The 21,062-nt window shown below is 33.9% G+C and overlaps 1 protein-coding gene and 1 pseudogene across 1 annotated transcript; one reads left to right on the top strand and one right to left on the bottom strand.

Moving 5' to 3' along the window:
• Nucleotides 1-744: 744 nt before the first annotated feature.
• LOC134264795 (E3 ubiquitin-protein ligase TRIM71-like) lies at nt 745-7,728 on the top strand. Its single transcript, XM_062747076.1, has 2 exons — nt 745-792; nt 5,754-7,728. Exon 2 carries the CDS (start codon nt 5,858-5,860, stop codon nt 7,442-7,444), a length of 1,587 nt encoding a protein of 528 aa, XP_062603060.1. The 5' UTR covers nt 745-792; nt 5,754-5,857; the 3' UTR covers nt 7,445-7,728.
• An 8,089-nt stretch (nt 7,729-15,817) lies between these two features.
• Nucleotides 15,818-16,512, bottom strand: LOC134264794 (PDZ domain-containing protein 4-like; annotated as a pseudogene).
• Nucleotides 16,513-21,062: the final 4,550 nt, after the last annotated feature.

Here is a 21,062-nt window from a genome sequence, read left to right as displayed (position 1 = left end):
TACGTGAAGTAATGTAGTGTTTTGTAAGAAGAGGGTATCAGGCAAACTGTCAATCAACAGAATAACATGTACTACAATAGATCAAAAAATCTTGTGTCTGATACACATTTAAGACTTTCAGATTATTTAACAAAATTTAGCAAAATTAAATCGGAGCGGTAGTTAATTTGATCCTACAAAATGTTACTTTTCCTTTCAAAACTATCATTTGTGTTCCACTTATTTTAAGTTTTAAGTTTATTTTTTCCTGCTAGTAATTTCCCCTCCGCAAAGTATTTAGTTCTCTCAAAAATCTCCCAAGAATGGAATCTGCTTTAAGTAGGCTAGTGTACTTAAATTTATTTGATAAAATAGATTGAAAATAACTTTAGACTAATAAAATCATAATAGTACCTGTACAAAATGTGCTTTAGAAATATGTGTATTAAAAATTCATTTCCATTATAAAGAAATGTAACAGATATAGATTTTATGAATATTTGAAATAAAATTTATTCATTTTTTTCATTTTTGTAATATATAAACTTTCTTTTAATTTTTATTCATTTATTTACTTATCTGAATGTAACACTCCAGAGTCAATAGAAATTTTTAAAAAATACAATGAGTTGACTACGATATCTCTCCCCGTTAGCTGAGGCCTAGTCTATACAGAGAGAGGTCTGTTAGTAAATGGTTTGTACGATATCTCTTCAAAATGCATTTAGGTAATAGTTTAATAATAACAACCAATGAAAAAACCTCAACCATATTTACATATTATATAGCTGGTTTGTGGCCGTGTTCCTACAGGTATGTGTACCGTCGGGGTTCTAGAATATATAAAATTAATATGTACCATATAATCTCTTCTGCTTTCTTCCTTTCATCTCATTCTTTCGGGGTTCTCTAATTTAGCAAATTAGGTTATTTTGATCATTTGTTTTTGAGCAAACGAGAATCTACTTTCGTTTTAGCAATAGAGGGAATTCGGTATTAAATACACTGTAAATATGAAATGTAGGGAAATTACGAACAGTATTGAAGTCGAACTAAAAAGTTCATTCAAACAATACAAAATAGGAGCAGAGCAAACACGATTCTTATATTTATACCCAGATAGCATGACTACGTTGGCCCAACATAGGCTAAATGATGGTCCGTTGGCCGATGGTTGGCGTTGGGTTTACAACGTTGGCCCAATGTTGGGTCAATGTCAACATTACACTAGTTTACTCAAAGGCCGAGGTTGGTTGGGGACACAACATTGGCACAACGTTGGACCACAGTTGTTAGATTGTCAACACTAAGTTGACAGATTTTGTTGGGAGTACAATATTGGCCCAACGCCGGGCCAACATTGGTGAATCACGTTCTTATGTTGTTGTAGTTTGTTGGGCATTCAAGGTTGGCCCAATGTTGGGTCAATGTCGACATAACTCTATTTTACTCAAAAGCTAAGGTGATGAAACAACGTTGGCCGAACGTTGGACCACTGTTGTTTGCTTGTCACCACCAAGTTGACAGATTTTGTCGGGAGAACAACATTGGCCCAATGTTGGACCAACATTGGTTAATTACGTTTTTATTTTGTTATTTTGGGGCATACAATGTTGGCCCAATGTTGGATCAATGTCAACATAACTCTATTTTACTCCGAAGCTGAGGTGATGAAACAATATTGGACTATGGTTGTACATTTAATGTCGCATATACCATGAATACCTATAAAACATGCAGACGATCAAGTTATTATATAACATTTAATTTTTTTAGTTGTGAAACTTTGAAATACATGTATGTGTAATATTTAACATTGCTAGTTCTAAAAAGTAAATGTTTTAAATTAACACATGATTAACTTAATTGCATTTTGTAAGAAATATAAGAGACACATGTACACTTAAATTTTTTTGGTGTTGGATTTAGGGGGCATATTCTAAGATAAGAGAACATTTTCTGACCAAGTAATTAGGACAGGGTTTAACACAGCGTGAAACTGGCCAGTTTCTATGGTAATGGTGATATCTGATAGGACAGGATGGTCAAATCTGCATCCTTTTAACACGCCTAACATTTTACTCTCGGGCGTACCCTACAGCAGGACGTTGAAGATTTTACGTCAAAGAGAAAGTTTTGAAATGTTTGTTCTTTATTGTGGATTTTTAGAGAGCTCTATGTCCAGACATTTCACACACGGAAATGTAAGTACTATATTATTTACCTCAAATTATTTCAGATTTTTAGACTTAAAATGCAAAGTTTGTTTCATGTGATCATGATCATTTTCTAAGCTTGCCTTAGTTTTGAATATGTAACTAGATCAGACGCTAATCATTTTATTTTTAAATATCTTTGAAAGTTTGGATGGGTCAGTTTCGTTTCATATATCGATCTCTCTTTATATTTTCTACCAAATGTTTTGGATTGGTACTTAGTGCAGCATGTGTTTCGCATATTTTAGAGAAATCAAATCTCTTCTTCATAGATTAAATTATCATTCTATTTAATTAGTGGACATAACTTGGTGAGGGAAGAGGAGAGTATTTGCTGCCATGTTTTTTAAACAAAATTGAAGAATTCCATTGGAAGTCAAATGAAGTAATCCGGCTTTTTCAAAGATGATGGGTATTGAAAAAGTAAGTAATAAAATGCGTGCTTTAATTTGTTCTCCAGAATAATTCTTTACTGAAATAAAATATCTAAATCTATAAATAATCGAATATCTTATGTAGTAATACACAGAATCAATTAAAAATACTATAAAAGTGTGTAAATAAAGTACTGCTTAAAATTTATTTTTCAGCATTTCTTTCTTTTTTGAGATTTGCTTAATAGGTTTATTTTTTATTTAAAGGGGCGTTCAAACTAACCGCTGGTATTCCGAATCAATTTCTGTGGAATTTCACTGCGTACTACAGTATAAAGGAAGAATAAGAACAGACAATTGCAAGAAACGAAAGAAGAAAATGCGTTCAAAACTTTTACAAAGGCGGATAGTGATTGGTTATAAACCTGTTTATAAAAAGTGTATATAAGTGAAATAAGTGGAAAACTTTGGAAATTTATACTACTAGATACAAACTTCAATCTTAATAAGAGGAAAATTATTTATTGTTTTAACTGTATCAAAACACATTTGTAATTTCATATATACTTTCATTTACTTTTCTTGTGTAGAAACAATAAATTAGATAACTGATAATTTATTTTGTTCTGATAAATTTAGAGATGTTTAAAAAGCCTGATATTACTTGTAAATTAAGTTTAGATAACTTGTATTTTCAAGAAGAACTGGAGGTAGATTTTTTTCTGATTGTAGAGATGATCGGATTTGTTAATATGCAGATTTGTAGCAATTAAATGCTTATACACATTGAGCCAATGTTGGTCCAATATATCGGGCCAACATTGGGCCAATGAGCAAAATGACATTTGCCAACATTGGCCCAATGTTCTAGATGACGTTGGGCCTACATTGGCCCAATGTCGCATTCATTGGGCCACTGTTGGCGCAACGTTGGGCCAATGTCTGTAGAAACAACACACTACATTGGGCCAACATTGGCCCCAACATGTCGGGCCAACATTGGCCCGATTAGCAAACTTACATTGGGCCAATGTCATTTGCCAACATTGGCCCAATGTAACCGATGACATTGGCCCAACGTTGGCCCAATGTTAGCATGCTATCTGGGTAATTCCGTATAAGGCCTCTCGCATACTGAAAGGAAAATCAAAAACACCAATGAAAACATAATATTCCAAAATGTTTTGACTATTTAGCCAAAAATTATGGAAATTTGTCAGTGTCGTATCTTACATTTGGTCACAGTGCACTAAAATCGGTGCTGAAAACCTCTCAGGCGTGAAATATATGACGTCACATAAGGAAAGTGATTTAGAAAAAAAACCTTAAAACCCGTGCGTATTACGAGAGATAATTTCGTGATTACATTTACACACATAGGCGTTGGAAGCCAGGTGAAAGTGGGGGGGGGGGCCACTTGAAATTGGGGGATTAAACTAATACAAAAGGTTAACCTCAATTTTCAATGCCTTTATCATGTATATTTATTTGAAAAAAAGTGGGGGGGGGGGGGGCTTAGTCCTCCCCCTTTGCCCTTCCGGTTCCGACGCCTATGTTATAGAGGGAATAGTTGCACCTTAGGTATAGACATCACATTTGCATATATGCAGTTAGTTTAAATTTCTTGCAATCATGTCATAAATGAGGGTGAATAAAAAAGAAACATAATGTTGCCGTGTAGTTTGTTTTAACTATTCCACCAAAGAAACCCCATTTTTGCCAGTTATCGTAGAGGGACACGGAAGTTTTCCAAATAACCATAAAAATGACTTTGGCGCGAAACAACGTCATATCAAGGTAGGGCGCGTAACAACGTCATATCAAGGTAGGGGGCGTAACAACGTCATATCAAGATAGGGCTTTTCATCATGCCAACTTGGTTGTGTATTTAAAAGACATGTTTCACTCGAAATCAAAAACAATTTAAAATTATTTTGGAATCATTTTGTCATTGCAGACAATGTCTGTAAGAGTTCAATTCAAGTCACTTTATTATGTTAATATTAAGACATTGTATACCGTATAGATTTTTCTCGCATAATCACCAGTGTAAGATTGACTTGACCGGTGTGAGACAGCAGTGTGAGATTTTTCTATCTTACACTGTGTATTACTACGCCACGAACGAGAACGTAAACATTCCGTCATTATATAAAGAAATTGTAACAATGCCAAAAAAAAAAATAATACATAATTAAACTGTTGTCATTTAACTTATTAATATAAACTTATTTTCATTCAAAATATTATCGTATTTTCACTTTTTTAATGGCACTATTTCTATATCGCGGAATGATTCTTCTTTTATGCTGTCGGATGGATAATTTTCAAAGAGATAATATTCAAAACAAAATGGACCTCCTCTCCAATTTCATTCTAATTAATTCACATATAATCGGTTTTTCGTAAGGTATTTTTTATGAAATACAATTTCTACAGCTAAATTATGTAATAAAAATATCTGATACTGTCATAACATTGTACAACACATATTAAAGAAAAATATGGGTTGAGCATGTATTTGTGGCAGAGAGATTTTATTGGGTTCTAGTATTCATTTGTCTATAAAAATTATATGTCACTATTAAAGTGTTCATGAAATATATGTGGAGTGAAATATGTGGAGACATGGAACAGTATTTAAGATAGAAAAAAGGAGAGGAACTCGTTAGTTGTAAGAACTTTTCTGATCCATTTGATTTATTTCAATAAAATATGTTAAAAACATCAAAAGTCCATAAAACAATACAAAATAGGAGCAGAGCAAACACGGACTTCCAAAACATCAGGTGCAATTGAGGAGTGAGCATCCCCTGCATTATGCAGGTCTTTACTAACCTCTAGAAATACAAGCACTTTACATTACATCTCGCAGTTAATTTCTAAATTCCTATTATTATCGGCTTTCAATACGTAAACCTCGTATGTTTCTTTTTCAGTCAATATTATTACACATGGGGTGTATTTATCAACTTTTAAGTAAAAAGTTCTTTGCTTTCCAAGCATTAAATATAGTAGACAATAAAAGCTAAATTTATTTTCAATAGATTTCTAACTTAAAAAGCTTTTTTTTTATTTACCAAAAACCTTTCCCCTGGCTTTATTAGCATTTCCGTACGATAGGATAGGGCTGTTACACAAGGCAAGAATTTACAATTGTAATTCATTATACTTCATTTACCAGGATATACAGCTGTGTTGCAATGGCCCGATCACAAGCCCAGGACGTCATTCGATGTCAATACTGTGAGGACGAGCCCGCTGTCTTCCACTGTGTTCCGTGTGGAGATGAACTCTGTCTTCCATCTTAAAAGTAAAGTTCCCTCCGGACACAACATCGTCCGTCTGTCTGAGAGACTTCATCCAATTAATCAGATTAAAATGTGTGAGGTCCACCCATCTAAAGCGTACGAGGCTTGCTGTGAAGATTGTCAAGTCCCGGTGTGTATATCGTGCATTCAGGAAGTTCACGGAAAACACGCTATCGGTAAATTACAGGATCTTTACGAAAAACAAAAGGCTGAAACCGAGTATGAATTGTCTAAACTGAAGGGACAATATAAGTCTGAGATTATTCAAAGAATAAAGGATTTCAAAAATGGAGAGAGGGAAATAAAGACCAGCCATAAAGATATCAGAGAGAAGATGAACAAACAAGCTCAGGATTTTATAGATCATATCAGCGCCATTTTGAAAAAAGCCTTGGATGAATCCACAAAAGACGAGAGAGAGAAGTTATTGGAAATATCTAAATATACAGCAGAGGCAGAAAGTTTCGAACAAAACTTGGATCAAATGATTGAGAAATTTGAAACTCTTACAGAATCAAGTCATCCCGCTGTCCTTTTATTGTACCGAAAACAAAATCCTGACATATTTAAGAGATTAAAATTTCCAGACAAAATAAATCTCACTATGCCTTCATTTACAATCGGTCAGCTCAGCAAATCTCAAAATGAGCACCAGTTTGGTAAATTCATCAGTGGTGTTATAAGCCATTTTAAATCAAGCGATGATAGTTTAAAAGTTAAAGATCTGTCTGGGTCTACAAGCGTAAAACCGTCTATCAAAAAAGTATCAAGACGTGCAATACAAATAAGCAAAACAAAATCCCAAAAGAGAACATTATATCACGTAAGTTGTCGTGATGACAGAACAGCGTACATCAGTGGTGGTGGTTGTGGGATACTACTGATAGACAGGTCAGGGACAGAGCTGGATAACATCAGTACAGACGGACAACCATCTGGTCTGGCTGTGATGAAGGACGGAAGTCTGATTTACTCTGACTATGACAATAAATGGATCTATAAAGTGTCACTCAACAAAGAGAAAACAAAACTTATAAACACTGAGTATGGTCCTAGAGGTCTGTGTTGTACCAGGTCAGGTGATATCCTGGTCTGTATGGGTGTTTTATATACAGCGAGAGTAGTCAAGTACAGCAGCAGTGGGAGGATGATCCAGGAATTCAGGACAGATCAGAACGGGGAGAGACTTTTTATTAATCCATGGGGTGTCTGTGAGAATGTCAACGAGGATATCTGTGTTTCTGATTTCAACAGTAAAGTGGTCGTCCTGACCAAGTCTGGAAATCTTCGGTTTAAGTATGACGGGAAAGTCCTTAAACAGACGTTAAAAAAAGAATTCGCTCCGCGTGGTGTGGCTACCGACAGTCTGGGTCACATCCTTATCGCAGACAAAGACAATAACGTCGTACACCTGATCAGCCAAGACGCGGACTTCCTGTCTTACATCCTGACAGAGAATGATGGGATATCACGGCCGTACGGAATCTCTGTGGACAGGCACGACAACCTGTGGATGGTAGAATGTGAAAACGCCTGTGTTAAAGTGTATCAGTATCTGTCATAACTTTGAACACTCCTTTTCAACCTTTACAAATGTATTTATTTACCTTACAAAATAACTCATCATTAAAATGATACAGTTTTCCTTATAATTATTTTTCAGTAAATAGAAACAAATATGTTATTTTAATGGTTATTTTAATATAGATTTTCAAAAGAATATAAGTATATGTACATGTATTTTAAGCAGAATTGTTCATTAACAATGATATGTGACTTTGGAAAATGTCGTGACTATTTATTTCAACAAAATTTGCATTTTTATCTCACATAAATTATAGTGTAATATAACACAGTTATTCTTTTGGTGTTGAATATGGTTTGTTATTCACCAGAAAAATATTCATATTGACCGAGGCGAAGACTCAATGATCGATCTAAAAAGACTTTTTTATGCAAGAAGGACTTAACGAGAGTTATTTCTCTTTGTTCGCTTGCTGCATTTGTGAAGAGGGAAGGTATGCATAGGAAGTAGAGTCTCCTCTATGGAAACACAGACCCTTGATATATATTTTTTGAAAAAGTTTACTTTTCTGTGAGAGCCCCCACCCCCTCCCCCACTTTCGATACAGTTTTTCTCATGGTGTAATTTTTAAAATGAAGGACCCACCTTTTTCAAGTACAATTTCCAAGTATGAATTTAAACAGATGTGTTATACACTGTGGTTTTTTTTTCTCAGGTTCACCAGGATATATATCGTATCGACAAAGGAATGGAAATTACCATTGTTAATTGACAATGCGTCATTGATATATCTAAATGACGAGTTGAAGACTATAGCAAGTGTTTTCTTTTCAAGCAAAAGATTTTGCACAAATGCTGTTTCATATGAATACAAAAATAGGTATGCTAATAAAGGAGCGGAGTTGGTGCCCATGGGAATTCCAATTGATTGTTGAAATACCTGGTCTCCAAAAAACCTCCTAGATATTGTCAATTAGAAACTCAAGCATCATTTTGATGTCAACTTCAGATTACGTGTGTGTGCAACCAGAATGTGCTGTAACAGAATAATTTTGCAAATGACCACTGACCAGGTAAATTAATTAACGAGTTCCTTTTTTTTGAAAAAGCAGCTATCAGCTGAATAATATAATGAAAAGCTCGGACTATAATTTATCTTGGTTAAGGTTGCATATAAAGTTGAAAAGTCGTAAGTTTTTAAGCGGTTGATTTTGGTAAAATCTTATAATTTCAAATAGTGCAAAAGTTCTTAGGAATTTTCGAGCATCCACATCTGATTCACACCACTTCTTGAGAATATTGTTGCACCGCACTCTTGACAGTTTTCCTTCACTACTTTCAATATCTTAGTGAGGAGTAAAGAAAGAGGCTTTGTTGAACATTTACTGGAACCCACAATGTTAGTTTGTTTGTAAGGATTAATATGAAGTTTTGGAATCCTTTAAACATTTGTATATATAGTAGTTAAATTCATTTTGGCTCTGTGGGATACCCATGTCATATTAAAAATATTTAAAACTGACATATAATTTTTCAAGAATTTCTTCCTTAGAAAGGGAAGTGTAAGTTAGTTGGATTGCCACTTGTAGAGTTAAATCATTGTTTTTCTAAAGAACAAATTATATTATGATCCTAACAAACACAGACAATATTGTTACCTGCTTTGTCAGCAGGGACCAGTACGTACTGATCATGTAATTTATTTAATTTGTTTTTTACTTCTGGATTACTGTAAATCACTTTTTATTCGCGAGAACTTTATTTTTGCGTTATTACGCAAGACGGTATGCTTGGGAAAATATCATTCTCGCGTATAATAGAATTCCTTAAGATTATAAAGAGCAATGGCCACAATTCGTGAAAATTTTGTCTCCCTTATAAAGGGGCAATGATTATCTCGCGAAAATAAGGTGTGCAAAAAATTCAGTGATCTACAGTATTGAATACAGAAGGATAGATGGTTTTAATATTGCTCCTCAATATATGCCCCTTTTAATACGCGACTTTAACATGCATCTGATGCATTTAATCCATTCTGACACATTTTCGACGTCTTCTTTTTCATATCTGGCCCATCGTTACAAAGTTTTTTTGTAATTGAAAAGTTTGGAAGCAATGGTCAATGTTTATTTGTAGGAAATACCAGGTGTAGTCTTTATTTTTAAATATAGTTCCAACACATGTACACAAATGGTGCTGGCAAGGAAAAAATCCCTCACTGCTCAATGGCTGTAAGTTCCAAGCATAGGACAAAATCTATAGCTCTCAACCGACAAGGTGTGGCGTCTCCACACGAGTGAAAAATTCTAGCGAGGGATGTAAACAACACCTAATCAATAAATCAAAGGGAAATGCCAACTTTACGTATCCATTGTGACTATGAATACAAAGCAGTTGTATTTTACATTTTTGGACTGCGATTATTGAAATTTTAGAATCTTTTTTTTAAAACGTTTTGACACTTAACTTATCTGAATAAACATAACTTAAGGATGACTTTAACTTTTCTATCGTCAACTTTCCTTACTTATGCAGCAATATACCTTCATCACCTGCATACGGAGTATTTATATCTCAGTTGATTCGATACGCAAGAGCATGCTCTACGTATGAACAATTTCTTAAACGAGGCAAATTATTGACAAGCAAGTTGATGAAACAAGAATATCAACAGTCTCGTTTAAAGTCATCATTTTGTAAATTCTATGGTCGATACAATGACCTTGTCAGCAAATACAATTTATCATTGAATGAAATGCTGACTGACGTTTTTCATACCAATTGTTAGTCCATTATTTATACACTGATTTGACCACGGATTTTTCCCGTTACTTCCTGATTATGACAACGAGCACACGGCGGGGGGGACCGGTCGGCAGGGGATACTCACTCCTCCATGGCACCTGATCCCACCTCTGATGTTTCGGTGACTATGGTCAAAGTGTTTGCTTTTTGGACTGCTCTTATTTTGTATATTTGTTTAATGGACGTTGAGATTGAATGCTGTTCGTTATTTCCATATCCTCCTTAAGGATTAATTAGTTTCATTGAAAATTTACACTTGCTTATAGTGTGTGTTGGGTGTTTGATTTATTCTCTACATTTCCTGTGCAACTCAGTGGCCATTTTATCACAAAAGCTTACAATTAAAACTAAAACTTCACCAGTCTGTAACTTTCTAAGTAATCATTAAGGAAACAATCATAAAATATTGATCAAATGTAAAAGAAAATTAAGATTTTAGCAACTTAATTATTTTTTTGTAGAGGGGGGGGGGTTGTTAATAGAAACACATGAGCATGCATAGTAAATTTTGAATTTGAATTTTATCAAATCTTATTGTTCTTCTACATAGGCATATCTTATGACTGTTTTTTTACGATTGTGACAGGCAGTCACTCAAGACAATAAGCAGCAATGTCAACAAAGAACAAAGTCAGGATTCTTGTCACAAATATAAAACAATAATTTATTCATGTTCTCATATCACTGAATTCAGGAAAATGAAGCACAAAGTCTGTCAAAATGTAACCATGACGACAGTTTCTACTGACAACATTTGTAACTAAGCATGTGATCACAGGTGATGTATGTTTCTACACACGGATCAAAAACTTAAACCAGGTTATATCAACAGACAAAATAAACAAAGTCTATGAAATATTAAATTATGTGATTTTGTAATTTGACTAGTATATAGGAGTTTTGATATATCTTGCTTTATTCACTAAAAATTCTTACAGTGCTCTTTACATGTATAGTTGATATTTTATTACTATAGTATAATACAAAGGGACTAACAATCAGTAGGTCAGAACAAGTGGAATTCTTACAATCTGTATAACAAATGGCATAAGCAGAGTGTCTGGTACGATATGTTATACTATTACTTAATGATAGTGAAAATTTGGAGGAAATGCTTTCATAAGAAAGCAATGCACAGAGTGTGGATTTTACATTGGTTCATTTCTGTTCAAAGTAATGACAATTTATTTTCTAATAAATTTTTTCACTGTCATTGTGAAACATGGAAACAAAAGAGATGAATAGAATAGGGGGAAAATCTCTCTCCCTGACTTACACCTCTGACAGTGAATATCAGACATCAACAGAACTCTACATACACTACTACTTAAATATCACATGTGAATGAAGTATCGTATGTAATCATCTTGGCTGGCGGAAATGATGCATCTATGACGACGAGACCCAGAGGCAATAGAAAATGATTTCGCAGAAGTAATCACAGATCTCAGAAATCGGAATTCTAGTATCAGTGTATTTATCTCGGAAGTATTACCAAGGCGTGATACAGACACAGTGAAGTTAATGGAATTATTAAAAGTGTATGTGAAATGTATGGTGGTTCAGTGATTCCAACTTCTCTCTCTCTCTCTCTTGGAAATCCTCTCTCAAGAGTATTATTGGAAAGACAACATTCATCTGTCAGACAGAGGTACCGCCGAACTGCTAAAAATTTTCCATCAATACGTGAGTATCCTCAAAGTCGGAAACGTACATACGAATGGTGAAGAATCGGAAATACTTGGCAGTACTTCCTTCCGCCGTCCAGCCTTCTGTTATTTCTGTGGGGAAAGTGGACACATATCACGACACTGCAGACATGGAAGAAAGTTGGACTGCTGGAATTGTGGGGAACTGGGTCATAAAACCAAGCTTTGTCCGAATGGACACTAGGAAACTGGCAACGAATGTGTAGCCGACCATAGTTCCCAATCGATTTCTCTTGACAACAATGTTTATTCGACTCTTAGTAGATTATGTTCAGAATGTAATAAGATCCACTGTTCATGCAAACAATGTGAATATTTTTCTCTAGATTTTGTAACAAATTCAAAAAATTTAATTACTTCACCAAATACTTCTAAATTCTCAAAACCAGACAAGAATACTCATAGATTTCATACCAAGAAGGTTTCACAATCTGCTAATCATACGATATCTAAAAATGAGAATATACATGTACCACATGTACTGAGCAATAATGGATTTGGTTTGGTGAAAAAAGGTCTAAGATTTGGAAATCTAAACATATGCCACTTATTGCCTATAATTGAAGAAATTAAACTATTACTTCATGATAAACAAACTGTAAATATTTTAGGACTTTGTGAAACCTTCTTGAATGATCAAGTCAGTGATTCTGAATTGTATATTGAGGGTTTTGATATGGAAAGAAAAGATCGCATTCTGAGAGCAGGCGGTGGAATTATTGTCTACATTTCTAATAATATAAGATATAAACGTAGGCCTGATTTTGAAATCAGTAATATTGAAACAATTTGGCTGGAATTAAAGATTAAAAATTCTAAACCAATTTATTACTGTTCAGCATATCGTCCACCATCTGCTCCCTCCTGCTGGGCAGAGGACCTGGCTAGAGAGATTAACTGTGCCTCCTGCTGTGACGATGCAGAAATTATCTTAACAGGTGACTTTAATGTAGACTTATTCAAAGAACCCCCACAAAGTTGGACATATGCTATGGAAGAGTATGGTTTTTCACAATTAATTACAGCACCAACTAGAGTAACTAATACCTCAAGTACCCTAATAGATCACTTTTACACCAATAAACCAGATAACATGTGTGAAGTAAATATACCTTTTATAGCCATCTCTGATCACTACCCAATATGTGCCACTAGAAAAACAAAATGCATGCCGCAAAAAGGAAAACACATAGAAATTCAATATAGAGACTTCAAAAAGTTTGATGAAAATAAATTCCTCCAAGACTTAAAACATGTAGAATTTAACAATCTCCTCCAGATGCATGACCCTAATGAAATACTAACTGAATTCTATGAATTATTCAATAGCGTACTTGACCAACATGCACAGGTTAAAACAAAACGAGTAAAGAGTGAAATCCGTCCTAAATGGATGACACAAGAAATAAACAATGCTAGACATTTACGGGACTCTTACCACAAAGAAGGAGACATGGAGAACTATAGAATTTATCGAAACAAAGTTAGCGTTCTTATAAACAAATCAAAATCTTCTTACTATAAAACAGCGATCGAACAGAGTTCAAATCCCAAAGAAATGTGGAACTATCTTAATCAATTAACATGTAATCTTAAGAATACAACTCCATCTCATGTGTCTTCTAATGGGGAAATTGTTGATAATTTACAGAATATTGCAAATACTTTTAATAACCACTTTACGGATGTCTCTAACAAGCTTCTTTTGGAAATGCCAAAACATGATTATGATCCTAATATCTTATGTAATTTTGTTAGGTCTAAGCTTGATGAGGAAACCTTGTTTAGTATTCATCAAATTGAGGAAAGTGAAGTTTTTAACATGTTAAATTCTCTAAATATCAATAAATCAGCTGGTATTGATTTTATTGGGCCCCGTCTTCTGAAAGTCACATCTAAATATATATGTAAACCTATAACTCATCTTATTAACGCTAGCATAGTAAGTGGTATTTTCAAGACAAATTTAAAACAAGCCAAAGTAACACCTATTTTTAAGAAAGGAGACAAATGACCCGAATAATTATCGTCCTATTTCTATTCTACCAACTATATCTAAATTGATAGAAAAACATGTAGCTAAGCTAATACAAAATTTCACTAATGAATTTGATCTACTAACACAATCCCAGTCGGGGTTTAGGGAACTCCATTCCTGTCAAACTTCACTTACAAAACTAACAGAAAGTTGGCTTACTGCAATGGATCGTGGTGAACTAATCGGTATTACATTTATAGATTTTAGTAAAGCATTTGATTTAGTGAATCATGATATTCTTCTAGAGAAATTAACCCATTACAAATTTGACCAAACAGCTATAAAATGGTTTAAATCATATCTTTACGATAGGACCCAGTGTGTTAAATTTGGATCATGTGTCTCCAATATTCTACCCGTCACAGCAGGAGTGCCACAAGGGTCAATTTTGGGCCCCCTTTTATTTTTATTGTACATAAATGACCTTCCATTACATGTAAACAATTCAAATATTGATATGTTTGCTGATGATGTAACTCTGTATTCTTATAATAATAATGCAAGATGTTTAGAAAATACACTAAATTCAGATCTTAATGAGATTGAGAAATGGTGTGCTCAAAATCAAATGGTTTTAAATGTAGATAAAACAAAATGTATGTTAATGGGAACACAGCAAAGAAAATCAAAATTAGATAATCCAAATTTACAACTTTATGCCTCAGACAAAACAATTGAAATGGTTGAAACTGAAAAAATTCTTGGTGTACATATTGATGATAAGTTACAGTATACAAATCATATTGATTCGGTTTGTAAAACCTTAAATTATAAGTTATTTACTCTTCGAAGGATTAAGAAATTTCTCCCTCTACATACCAGAAAACTATATTACAATGCTTATATTTTACCATCCATTAACTATTGTTTGACTATCTGGGGTAATGCCCCCAAGCAGGACATGGACAGACTATTTAAGTTACAGAAAAGAGCAGCAAGGATTATTCTTGACGCAAGTCCCGTATTTTCTTTCAAACCACTGTTTGAGAAACTTGGATGGTTAACAGTTTATGAGCTAGTTGATCTATACAAATACATATTATTATACAAAATTTTCAGTGGAACGACTCCCCTTTATCTTTGTAATTTATTTGAATTTCATTCATCATCTTCTTATAACCTTCGATCTGAAAGTAATTATGATCTAAGATTGCCGAAATTTCGTACAAACTTAGAGAGACATCTTTTCAGTATTCAGGTGTACATCTATGGAATAAACTTCCCCAACACATTAATAATCTCTTTTTGAGCATTTAAGCGTAATATAGAAAATTACATCATCAGCTGTCGCACAATTATTTGAGCACAATAAGGTTTCGATATTGTATATTGTATTATGATTGTTAATTAACTATACATGGACGCTATATTCATAATCTTGTGATTGTAATTCCTTAAACATATTACTATTATATATGATGAATTGTATTTGTATATTTTTGTATTTGATATATATATATATAGAAGGCCCTCAAAATAATAGTGCATGCACTAATCTTTACCTTCTTTAAATAAAGTATTTATTATTATTATTAAGTACATGTATATATATTCATGACTTAGAGCACTTTTTTTACAGCTGCAATATGCAACCACCAATCCATAATAATAAACAACTTCCATCTACCAACAATGACAAATTGTATCTTGCAGAATCAGTTATTTCTATGGCTGAAACAAAACTCGATGAAAAAAAAACATATGTTTCAGTGGAACACCATACACATTTGTTGTATTTTCAATTTCAAAAATAAATGTTTAAATATATTATACAAGATATTCTTTAATTCATCTCTCTTATTCTCTCTGTTTAATCACATTACTATTTCAGTATATCACATTTGTGCAAATTTATGCAAATTAATAATAATCCAAGCATCCACTATCACACAGAGAAAGAGAGAGGGTTGTCACAGAGAGGAGGGGATTATTGGTGCTTCCCATCTGACACACGACTCCCGTAAGCATTTTAAAATCAATACAATAATTGTTCTAACACTTTCTTATTTTTATGCTTCAATAATTTTCCATGACTTAGTGTCAACAATGTTTATTTCTTTTTTTCCTTTTTAAAAGTTTACAAACAAATTATATCATCAAATTCTCGTTTTGTTTGTGATCACGTGCTTTTTCTAATGTCTTATTACGCTCTTCCTTTGACCAATAAAAATTTCAGTTCACTCATGGCATCATCATCCGTTGTCATTCCACATCTTTCTTTTGAAATTTTCTTGGCTCTCTCTTATCAGAAGCTTGCTTTTCATTGGCACAATCTTAACGAGTTCCGTCAGGCTTTTTTGATACTTTTATTTTGACCCAAAAAAACATCTGCCCACTGCTGTCTGGTGGAGTGGCAATGTTATCTTCAAGACATTTGGACTGTCTCTCGACTACACACGGTCGCCCTGTCCACTAACAGAGCTAGCACTAGAGACAGAAGGCTGCAGGGGTAGTCCATTATTTTTCCTGTTCCATCATGGGGTTCTGATGTTCTGTTGCTGGAAGAGTTTCTGTTGGATGGCTATAGTGTGCTCCAGGTTTTGGTTAGTGTACATCAAAAAATCAAAAATTTAATGTACAGGTTAATATTGTGCATCCCCATGACATGATTCTGTTTCTGGAGAGTTGCCATCATCAGGCACAATGGACTGGTAATAAAAAGTCGAGCCACCATTCTGTCCACACGGAGTACTTTGTTTGTTACTCAGTGTCAAATAAATAAAATAAAACATTCAAATTTGGATGGAGCTAGACACAACATAGAGTTTTTAAAAAATCCCCATCCTCTGAGCCTTGATTAAGTTCTAGATAGATTCTAATTATTTAGCTCTCCCCTGTTTATAAGCACTTGTGGTAGTGGACGCGTCTTTCTCACACTCAGTTCTCGGTTGTAGAGGTTTATTCACATAAAAAATAAATGGAATTAAATGGGTTTTTAATTTATTTTAAATATTTTTTATTTATTGAAAAGCACAATTCGTGGACTTTTAATTTGCAGATATATCTCGTTGAATTAATTTTTATCCATGTCCTTTGCATGTTTATCACACATTTCCTGACACTCCATGTGAATGGTTTCCATCTCTTCTTTTACAAAGACAGCTCACGCTATGCTGCTCACTGATGTTTCAAAGAGCCCTTCTGAGGGGAACATAAAAAACCGTTATTCATAAATATATATAAAAGGTTCAAAAAGTGTCACATTATTTGCCGTAATCAGTCACGTCACAAGATGACAGCACACTGTCGTCATTAATTTCTCCTTACGTCGGAACTTTGATGTGGCCGCAGGAGAGTTTGTGCACTCTGTGTCAAAAGGATGCTACCAAACAAAAAAAAAAATGTTAGAATATCTTACGAGAAAATCTGTGAAATTAATGATATGTCTAAAAAGGAAAATTGTTTTGATGAGAATATCATAAATAAGTATATAGTGTGCAGTTCAATACAGGTGAAATTCAAAAAAAAAATATTTTTCCTGTCATTTATTATCAAAATCCATTTTTTAAAGATAGGTCTGAAAAGGTTAGCTACTTCACTTATAAATACAATTCTATCTGTCTGAGCTACATGTATTTTCAATTCCTCTTCCATGAATTTATAAAATACACAGAGGCCCACGGGCCTTATAGGTCACCTGAGCATTATGCAACAACTTTCCAGTTACAGTGTATTGAATTTGATTCAATAACATGTTTTAAGCCAGATGCTATATGGCATTCACAATTTTGAAAGAGCACCATTGATCATCATAACAATAAACTTAGCAGTCGCTTAGCTTGGAGAATACCCATATGTAGGGTAGGGGGACAAAAATGCATTTTTTAATCAGTAATATTCATCAATAATCAGTAGTGCCCCTACACACTCTGTCATAAACCCTTTCCTAGGTTGCACAAATTTTTAAAAGGCACCCTTAAAATTGCCTATCAAAAAGTAAATAAATGTTTTATAAATACCGAGGACCAGATTTCAAACAATTAATTCATTTCCAGTATATAAGTAGAGCCCCCCCCCCGCTGGGGCCTTGAAATTCACAATTCTGCAAGATTAGGGCCCTTGCTCATCATAACAATATAGGTTGTTCATCTGCTTCATACCCAGAGACAGAGAAGAAGATTTTCAAAGATTTAATGTATTTTCACTATATAATCAAATTTCAGTTCACCCTAACATCATCACCCCTGACCCTGGGGTAAAATTCACAATTTTTGTAGAGGCACTTTTGCTCTCTCTTTGCACTATATGATTAATTTAATACCTAGGAGCAGAGAAGAAGATTTTCAAAGAATTCATGTAATTTCACTATATAATCAATAGAGCCCCCACCCCAACACCAGAACCCTTGATGATAGGGCCATTAAATTCACAATTTTGGTTGAGACACACTTGCTCATCATAACTATGCACTTAGTTAGTTTATATAATACCTAGGAGCAGAGAAGAAGATTTTCAAGGAATTCACATTTTTTTACTATAAAATCAATTAGAGCCCTCTCACACACACACACCAGAACCCTTGACCCTAGCCATAAAATTCACAATCTTAGTTGAAGAACACTTGGTCATCATCACTATCTACTTAGTTAGTTTATTTGAAACCTAGGAGCAGAGAAGAAGATTTTTCAAAGAATTCATGTATTTTCACTTTATAAACATTAAAGTCCCCCCCTCCCCCACTAGAACCATTGATGCTGGGGCCATGTGTTTGTTTCTCAGTAGTCACCCTTGCTCATCATAACTATTACTTACTTGGTTTATTTAATACTCAGGGGCACAAAAGAAGATTTTCAAAAAAATCATGTATTTTTAATATAATCAATAGAGCCCCATCCTAAGTCCTAACACCAGAACCTCTGACCCTGGGTTATAAAATTCACAATTTTTGTATAGGCACTCTTGCTTATCAAAACTATGCACTTAGTTAGTTTATTTAATACCTAGGAGCAGAGAAGAAGATTTTCAAAGAATTCATGTAATTTCACTATATAATAAATATTCGAGCCCCCCCCCCAACACTAGAACCCTTGACCCTGGGGCAATTTAAATTTGGTAGAGGCACTCTTGCTCATCATAAATATGCACTTAGTTTGTTTATATAATACCTCGGAGCAGAGAAGATTTTAAAGGAATTAATTTAATTTCAATATATAATCAATAGAGCCCCCCCCCCCCCCCCCCCCCCAACACCAGGACCTTTGACCCTCGGGCCATAAAATTCACAATTTTGGTAGACGACTCTCTATCATAACTATGTCACATTCGTTTATTTAATACCCAGGTTACGTCGGTCATTTTCAAAGAAATAATGCATTTTCACTATCATACTTATTTAGCCCCTTAGCACTAGAACCCCTGACCCCAGGGCCATGAATTTCACAATTTTGGTAGAGGACTTAATGTTGATTACAATCATGCAAATAGTTTGACTGCTTCATGTCCAGGAGTAAAGAAGAAGATTTTTAAAGATTGCATTAATTTTAGGGGTTTTGGCCCCACTCCTCAGGCCCCAGTATATAGTGTGCAGGGATCATGAAATTAAAAATTTTTGTTCCCCTTTACCTGTGCTTTGTGCCAAATTTGGTTGAAATCCATTCAGTTTAAGAGAAGAAGCTGAAAAGGTTCAAATGTTAACACTTCACTTACATATACACACTATGTGTCTGAGCTACATGTATAGCAATAGGTCACCTGAGTTTACTCAGGTGACCTAAAAACCAGCTACACCATCCTGGGAGCACATGAGGTTTAAGCTTTTGCTTTGAGGCAAATTAAAATTAAATTTGAAATAAAATAAGTACTGATCCTAAATAGTTCAAGACAAAACCGGTCCCCCATATTCCTATCTACACTATTTTGACACACGACTCTATTCTGCTTGGTGTCTGTTGTTTGCATGTTTATGTTTGTGATTCCTATCTCTAGTTTCACCTTTCTTTTAATTTGTATATAATCAGACAATCATTACGTGAAGTAATATAGTGTTTTGTAAGAAGAGGGTATCAGGCAAACTGTCAATCAACAGAATAACATGTACTACAATAGATCAAAAAATCTTGTGTCTGATACACATTTAAGACTTTCATATTATTTAACAAAATTTAGCAAAATTAAATTGGAGCGGTAGTTAATTTGATCCTACAAAATGTTACTTTTCCTTTCAAAACTATCATTTGTGTTCAACTTATTTTAAGTTTTAAGTTTATTTTTTCCTGCTAGTAATTTCCCCTCCCCAAAGTATTTAGTTCTCTCAAAAATCTCCCAAGAATGGAATCTGCTTTAAGTAGGCTAGTGTACTTAAATTTATTTGATAAAATAGATTGAAAATAACTTTAGACTAATAAAATCATAATAGTACCTGTACAAAATGTGCTTTAGAAATATGTGTATTAAAAATTCATTTCCATTATAAAGAAATGTAACAGATATAGATTTTATGAATATTTGAAATAAAATTTTCAAATCTATTCATTTTTTTCATTTTTGTAATATATAAACTTTCTTTTAATTTTTATTCATTTATTTACTTATCTGAATGTAACACTCCAGAGTCAATAGAAATTTTTAAAAAATACAATGAGTTGACTACGATATCTCTCCCCGTTAGCTGAGGCCTAGTCTATACAGAGAGAGAGCAAATGGTTTGTACGATATCTCTTCAAAATGCATTTAGGTAATAGTTTAATAATAACAACCAATGAAAAAACCTCAACCATATTTACGTAAAGGAGAAAGGCCGAAAACTGTCCGATTCTGTAGAGAAAGAACTAATCCAGGGCCATAGGCCCGAGATTCGTTCTTTCTCTCACAAAATGGACAGTTTGAGGACTTTCTCCTACTTAAAACATGATTCTCTTTGTTTGGGGAATTGTTTTTTAAAAATGTGTAAAACAGGTGGCACATATACAATATATTCATTGTTTACAGAATGGACAGTTACAGGTAAGCTTAGCGTGCACAGCAATTTGTTGAATAGACATTGTGTTTCCAGATGCGAAAAACAAAAGGTCTTTGTCTAACGAATGGACAGTTACAGGTGGACTTCGGGATTGTTTTATTTATATAAGAATGCAGCTCCTCAAAATCATTTTATATTTTGCGTTGT

This window comes from Saccostrea cucullata, unplaced genomic scaffold (assembly GCF_032062105.1).
Source record: "Saccostrea cucullata isolate Sc308-1 unplaced genomic scaffold, CSIRO_AGI_Scuc_v1 ctg11112, whole genome shotgun sequence".
NCBI classification, from domain to species: domain Eukaryota; kingdom Metazoa; phylum Mollusca; class Bivalvia; order Ostreida; family Ostreidae; genus Saccostrea; species Saccostrea cuccullata.
This window is presented reverse-complemented; position numbering and strand designations above follow the sequence as displayed.